The 7,970-nt window shown below is 42.5% G+C and overlaps 1 protein-coding gene across 4 annotated transcripts in view; it reads left to right on the top strand.

Annotated features, from left to right (window-relative positions):
• exoc6 (exocyst complex component 6) overlaps positions 1-7,533 on the top strand; it is a 32,007-nt gene extending 24,474 nt beyond the window's left edge. For all 4 annotated transcript variants that reach the window (XM_005948859.3, XM_005948860.3, XM_005948861.3 and 1 more), the window contains one exon: positions 1,702-7,533. In XM_005948859.3, coding sequence (XP_005948921.3) covers positions 1,702-1,828 — 127 coding nt within the window. In that variant the 3' untranslated portion in view covers positions 1,829-7,533. The remainder of the gene's footprint in view (positions 1-1,701) is intronic.
• The last annotated feature ends 437 nt before the right edge of the window (positions 7,534-7,970 follow it).

The raw sequence follows: 7,970 nt of genomic DNA, 5'->3' as shown, positions 1-7,970 counted from the left end.
ATTCTCACCTGTGTTTTCGTCGTTTGACACAGAAAGCTGTAAATGTTCTTTGTTGAATCTTCACATCATGTCACATGTGAGATTTCACTGTTTATCTGAAGAACGTTTGTTAGTATCGTTTTATTACATTGTAACCATGAGCTACACTAACTGAACAGTGGCAATAATAATAATAATAATAATAATAATAATAATAATAATAATAATAATAATAATAATAATAGGAAAGATTTCGTGGTGAGTTTACTCATCATGGACATGATTAATCTTGATCATCATTAATCTTGAGCTGTTATGTTTTCAGCGTGCAGTGATTGTACAGCACACAGATTATAAGATGATAAAGAACAGAACTGAGTTTATTGTGGATTTTCTCTTATCCTAGTAAAACTACAGACCCTGCTCCCTCTCTGTGCAGTGGGGCAAGTCATAGATTTTGAGCAAAGACAGGAAGCAGGAGTGTGTTTAACAGAAGCTGAGCTACATACTCTGGAGCTTTTAGTTCTACGTATGTAAATATCAGACTTTTAAAGCAAATTCAAAGTCAGCTGGGAGCCAGTGTGGAGAGAATAAAACTGGGGTTATGTGAGCTGGTTTACTAGAGTGAGGCTACCTGCAGCAGGTATCTCTGGTCAGTGTGAAAGATGTGATTTATATAAACCAGTATATAAGGCATTACAATAATCATGTAGTTTTCTCTAGCTCAGAGCGTATAGCTCTCTATATGCTGTTCCAAAAAGAAACAGGAACATAAGGACTTCATATGTGGGCCAAACCTCAGAGAGGAATCAGCTGTGAGGCCAAAATGATGAACGCTGATCTTTGCAGATGAGCAACAAGAAGCACTTCACTGATTCTTGCATGTATTACAGGAGGGGCCATAATAGCCTGAGTCATTGGAGCCAGTTACTAATCCAGGATAAACAGTCAGGTGGACAGCCTGTTCAGAGACACATACTTATGTCATAGGCACAGAATTGATAAGAAGACTTAAAAACAATGAAACAATACTGAGTAAAGTAAGGATGTAAAAGGAAAATAATAATGGAGCCGGGATCAAAGCTTGTGGAAATGCTTGTGAAAGATCCAAGACAGATGGTAAAATGAGGGGGATTTGATCTTACCCATTATACAAAGTATTTAGTGTAACTGGAGAGAATGAGCTAAATGACTGAAGGCCATCTTCATAAGAGAGGGAGACGTCCAAATAAAATATACATTCAAGTCAGAATCAGAGGCTGTCAAATCATGGTGAGACGGAGGAGAAACTATGCTGTTATTAAGGTCCAATTACACACCGGGATTGATTTTAATGCATCGTATTTAAAGGTGGAATTCTTTAGAAGAAATCCTTTACGAGCAGGCAAACCTTTGGACAGTCGTTCTGCTTTTTAACAGGACATGTCGTAGTTAGTTCTGGTCCATTGTTCCCTGACCCACAGTCCTCTGTTCAAATACCATCACACAGTCAAGCATCTTCAATTCCCATTAAAGTTTTGTTGATGTGCTTTGATCCAAGTTCAGCTGTTTACTCCACACCAGACTCAAACGAGCTGAAATACAAATGTTCCAGAGCTAACGTAGCTCAACTGAGCCGTCTGCAGACAAAACCGTCTTTGTCTCCACTACATGAGGAAGTGTTTTTGTTTTTTCTCACTGAATCATTTGTTAGTGATCCTCTCCATGTGTCTCTGTGTGCAGGATGAAGGACACCAGTAAGAAGAACAACATCTTCTCCCAGTTCAGGAAGAATGACAGAGACAAACAGAAGCTGATAGAGACTGTAGTCAAGCAGCTGAGGAGTCTGGTCAATGGCATGTCCTCTTAAACCCACACACACACACACAGGCAGGAGTGATGTGTGTGAAACAAGAGACTAAAAGATGTAAACATGAATGGCGTCACATGCACGCGTTGAACTGCCAACAGAAGGACTTTTTCACATATGTAAAAACAACACACCAAATGGCAAAGACACACTTGTGAACCACACGGGGAATTCGAGGGACAGATACACAGCTTACATGTACACACAAGTCACACACACACTTTACATGAAGGCAAAGCAATAGACAAACTGTACAGAGTGTGCAGGACTCTGCAAACACACAAAGTCTCCTTAGCTGACTCAATACTCGACGATAAACGGCATACAGCAGTTCACTGACACAGGAACAAGCAGTAAAATGTTTGTAAAGTATTTTTAATGCAGACGATGAGACGAACTATGTTTTGTACTTTTGTGGGAGTGCAATGGTTGCTGCAGAGTAAGAGCGCTGGAAATGACAGGCACAACTATTGGGACGATGAGGTCAAAGGTCAGTAACACCAGTGAATGGCACCAATCACTATCTGATGCTTTGTCACACACATCTATAAACCGAAGCCCTGTGCAGTAAGATTATCTGCTGGTTAACCTAGTCAGTGTAAACCAGCTGTTTGGAGTGTGGTCGTTAACGAGTAAATATGTCAGCCCATGCTAACCTGCTGAAGTCCTCTTCTTTCTTTTTGTTGTTGTGCATTGAGATGAGCCTATTTTAGCTGAAAACAGATTTCCACAGACACTCAGTCTGAGCTTAGACTCATGCAGCCCCTTCTGTTTAAAATGTAAAGAAAAGCAGAACTAAAGACAGATCAGATATTTAAACTGAACAAATGTCCCATTTTAAGAATAATAGCACGTTTTGAATTTGATGGCACATCTTTAAAACGAAAAGACGGACGATTCCCACTGTGTGAAGCTGTGCTGCTGGAACAGCTGCAGTGTGTGGTTTAGTGTTGTCCTGCTGAAATATGCAGGTCTCTCCTGAAAAGTACTCTAAAACCTGTATACACCTTCCTGCATTGATGGCCAGATGTGCCAGCTGCTGATTCCATAGGCATTAATGCGCCTCCACACCATCAGCAATGAAGGCTGAGTGCTGGTAACAAAGCAGACTCTTCCTCCCGTCTTTAGTCCAAACATGTCGTTTTGGCTGACCTCAGAACAGTTTCCCACTTTGCCTCAGTCCATTTTAAATGAGCGTTGGTCCAGAGAGGACAGCAGAGTGTCTGCATCGTGTTCACATGTGTGATCTGTGGATGGCAGAGCGAGCTGTGTTCCAGCTGAAACTCAGACTCACACCTGGAGGTGACAGGCAGCCAGTGCTGAGCTTCAGTGCTGAGCTTCAGTGCTGAGCTTCAGTGCTGAGCTTCAGTGCTGAGCTTCAGTGCTGAGCTTCAGTGCTGAGCTTCAGTGCTGAGCTTCAGCCTTGCACACACAGATTTCTCTGCATCTTTTGATGCTGTTATTACTCTGGATCAGACGTTCACAGTCTTTTGCAGCGCAGCACATTATTCTGATCTGTTAATTGTACACTAGTTTCTTGCAGATTGGTGATCCTCTTCACCTGGTCATGCTGCTGACCTGTTGCCAGGTAACCAAATCAGCTGTTCCTCTGTTGGATCTCTTACGTTTCAGCTTTTGTTGCCCTGTCTCACATTTTGCTGCTGCCATCAAATTTAAAATGAGCCACTAATGTTCTTGAAATAGTCAAATGTTGAAGTTTAAATATTTGATAGGTTTTCTGTGTTATATTGTGAATAAAGTACAAATGGTTGTATTCTGGTTTTATTTACATTTCAGACAATTGAAATGTGGGAATCCTACTGTGAACAGATCTGTAATAACGATGAAGATGATGCTTATCTTTTCGTGTGTTGCTTTGTGTTTCTGGTTAGATACTACGTCACAACAACAAAGGTGCAGCAGTTAGTGCTGTGTGCTCACAAAGAAAGGCTCACATCACAGCTGGGCCCTGTGTGTGTGACGCTGGCATGTTCTCCCTGCTCATACTTTGTTAGAATGGAAAGACGACATGTTGGAGTCACAGTGAGAGTCTGAGGTTCAAGAGTCTGACTTTGTTAATGTCCACAATCCTTTCAGCACTGCTGCGCTGAGAAGTCCACATCACAGCTGGGCCGATGCCATCCACAGGTTTCACTTGGAACTGTAGACCTCGGGCCAAGCTTTGATTGATTCAAAGCAAGTTTGTGCTGATTTGAACTTCAGTTGGACTTTTCAGCTGAAATAGTCATTTATGTGAGGACACATTATGACCATCAGCTGTGCTGAACACACGGTCTGTGCTTTAGTCATTACACCTGAGCAGTACTGCTAACGGTGTATCAACCACTTAAACATTCATAAATGAAAATCATAACTTTTCAGCCTCGTTCCACTCATCTGCGTAAAACTGCAGCCACACTCAAAGTAAGTGCAGCGACGCGGTGACCAGAGACCAGAAGGGACTACCAATGAGAGTGCAGGTTACCACTGATTTAAGCCACATTAGCTAACCAGAGTGGGGAGTGTATGCAAGCGACCAGCCATCAGCATCACAGCGATACATGACGAGCAAACCCTCCCCAGTGTGGCTTACAGCTGCACGTGTGCCTGCCGTGTACGGCCTGGTTCACTACGTTACTGACTTTGACCAACTGCAGAGGGGTTTGGTTGGGCTTGTGTCATGTTAGGGTGAGCAGCTGCTTAATGAATGAATGAAGTTCATTAAAAATGTAGTAAACTTTCCTGTAGTGAAAACGTCTCCCTGCTTCGTGTTTCCAACCTTTCTGCGTATGAATGTGTCATGTGACCCCGACAAAGACCAGATGAAGTTCATCGTCCCAATACGTCACCTGTTGTTGCTGTAGCGCTGGTTCTGTGACAGGAGAGAGAAGTGTGGATGATGATGTCTTTAGAGACTGATGTTCATGAGAAAAGGGATGTTTTATTGAACTTGGTGTTTGCTGTTGTTTGCTTCTTCTGCCTGACAACCCTGAGACAGTGACTGAACACGGAGGAGCTCGGTGTGTGCTTGCATGAGAGGACAGCAGAGGGACAAGCCTGTCCATGGAGTCTCTGCATATTTACATGATTTGACCTGTCTTACATGGATACATATGTTGCACAACATAAGACAAAGCTTGATACCAAATAATTTGATTCGTTACCACAAAAACAAGATCGATGCTGGTCAGGTCTTTGCAGCTTGTTGCACTGGATTGTATTACATTGTGCAGGTGTAAACATCTGGATTTGTTAAGGCCCTAATAAGGGTTGATGAAGATTTTAGGCTGAATGTGTGTGACACTGTAAGAAACAGCCCTGTTAATGTGTATGCGCATGATGCCACCATATAAGAGATTCACTACAGTCATAGCAAACTAACACCTGGTATTAATATGTGGCTTGTGTCTGCAATATGTTTAGTATAAATGCAACACACACGAGTCCGACTGTTAGTGGATCAGCTGGATCACCTCTGAAGGTGTAACTGTAACGTGATTGTGAAGCCAGTGTTTTAAAACTGGCCACAATAAGCGAGGGGCAGATCTAAGAAATAGAAGGACGCTAACGGTTTGTTAGCCAACATCATCCTCCCGCCTGCCTCTGAAGGACGCCATATTTAACAGAACGAACACTTACACTAGTGACTGAAACTAATCAGGAAAGTTGGCTGGGGGTTATTTTCCCATAGACTTCTATACAAGTATTTCATCTCCTGCTGACCACAGAGGTTCTTTTTAGACCTGGAGGCTACATCCAGCCTGCAACTTTTACAAACTGAGGCACTGCACTACAGTAAACCAACTATGCACGTGTCCTTCAGGCTGATTCCAAGCAACCTAAAAAGTATGATGCCAGTAACAACTACTCTGTGGTGTTTGTGGTGTCTGCAGCTGACCGCGTGCACGTCCACAAGGGAGCAAGACTGCACGAGGTCGATGACGTGGCTCATTCAATACAAAATCCACTCGACCCCCTTAATATCACTTGATTATTCTTTATGATTTCTTTAGCATATTCTAAAACCTCAAAAGCTCAGCATGATTTTTTTCCCATAACCAGCTTTGCACATTAGAGTATATAGAAATAATATGTTAGATTTAATGTGACGTTTAAAATTGACTGTTTATAATGTTGAAGACGAGCCTGGTACCTGAGCGTGGGTGAAAAGGACAAATTCATACAACCTTTTGGCCTGTTAACGACCTGCAGAGCAGCTCTAATATCCAGGTTGCTGGTGCTCTACACCTCAGACAGTGAAGCAGGCCTGCCTGTGTCACATCAGCACATGTTAATACCAGGTGGCGATGGAGGCTACGTTTCCTCATCACGTGGAGCTGGTGTCGCTGAAATCATGCCCCGGCATAGGCCTGTCCGTGGTGCTGAGGCTGGTCAGGTGGACTCTTCTCATACAACCCACCCAAAATATCTGATTCACGCTCACATGGAAACGAGCTCCATGGGGGTCGCAATGTTGAATCGCTCGGTGGCTGTTGCATTCTCTTCTTTTTGTTCCTCAGGGTGAAATCAAGCTTTAGAATCACTTAACACACAAGCACAGCAATAATGAATCGGTTCCTTTACAGCATCACAGGCAGGTTGACATTTTGTAACAAGACCGTTTCTATTCTGTTTGTGTTTGGGCTCTATTTCCTCCTCTGCAGGTGTTTTTGCACTGTAAATGAGTTGTTTTCCTTTTATGATTTATTATTTGCCTTTTTTAATGGTTACTTGTAAATGCCAATGTATATATTGGATATTTTGTAAAGAAAATCTTACAGCAGCCTGTCTGCTTTAGAGAGAATGTGAGGTCGACGGTGTCATATGAACCTCCATCAACAGCTAAAGTAAATATGTAATTAATAAGAGTTTGCATTTGTTCCTTTCCTGTTAAATGCAGCTGAGTGCAATATGAGGACCTGAGTGATTGAAGTCGGTACCTTCTCTTCACACAACTGCATGATTAAAATGTAAAGAGCTGGCTCCTGCTCCACCATACATCCCATATGAACTGTGTAAATAAGGTCCCACACATTTCTCTCTGGGTTTCATCACACCAGTCACACCATTGCTTCTGCTGGTTTGAAAGTAACTACAGCACCTGTGTCACAATATAAATAAAACCCAACTTCCATACAAACACAGCCTGTACTGGTCATAGCTGATGGAAACTGGAAACACAATCATTACACTCTTCATTTTGAAGCTGGCCCCACTTTGATTTTCATAGGAACAAGGATGCTGTACGCCCTGAACTCTGCTGACTTCCTTAATGAAAAAGTTGATCCCACCTAAGGAAAGATTGGCTGGTGGAGAAGTCGTTGCTTTTTTAACAGAGACGCTGTTGTTCCATGTCCTGATGTCCTTGAAGGATTCAAGGTCTGACCCCGGATTTTAAAGACGGGGACCACAGTAATCGGGTCGGGGCAGCAGAATGGGGAGCGTGACTCTTGAGTTATTGGCACTGACTGCTGGTTTGCCACATCTAAGATTAAGGCCTAATGAATGTAGGTGATTTCGATTTAGTTTTAGCACAGACGAGTTTGTTTTCTCTTGTCACTTGCAGACGTAAAGAGAGGGTACGTCTGAATATCCAAAGGCATCCTTGCTTTGTCATTGTTCTCAGTAAGAAACGCAGACTGAGATGTTGTTTCCCTGAATTTGTTGTTTTTATTTTGTGTGCTGTAATAAAAGGTTATCCAACACTAATGGCTTCCTGTTGTTGAACATACTGTTTGATGCAAAACTCGGCAGGCAGGTTATATTTAAGACCGATACGTCAAATTGTCCAATAAGACGTGCGCGTCTGACTGGTCAATATTCACATTGCTGTGATGGATAAAAGTCAGACTGAGCCATGGTAACATTATGGTAATGTGCTGCTTTAAGAGTAGACAGAGGGTGGCTCTTTTTCTGAAAGAAAAAGCTAATATTTGATGTCTATTTACAAGAAAGACTGGAACCAGTGTGTTGGACAGGCACTGGAAGCTGCACAGGAAGAGGTGGAGCTGTTATTTGCGTCCAGATGAAATGAAAAGCATTGTTTACCTGTACTTCCAGGTAACTGGGTTCTGATTGCTGGTTATTCTTGTGTACAAGATGTCAGTTCAGATACCCAGGGTGCTGAAAGCTGTCCCAGCTG

The sequence above is a fragment of the Haplochromis burtoni genome, unplaced genomic scaffold (genome assembly GCF_018398535.1).
Source record: "Haplochromis burtoni strain Fernald_Lab_line unplaced genomic scaffold, NCSU_Asbu1 Contig_584, whole genome shotgun sequence".
Classification (NCBI taxonomy): Eukaryota; Metazoa; Chordata; class Actinopteri; order Cichliformes; family Cichlidae; genus Haplochromis; species Haplochromis burtoni.
Note: the sequence above shows the minus strand (reverse complement) of the source record. Positions and strands in the feature narration are given on the sequence as shown.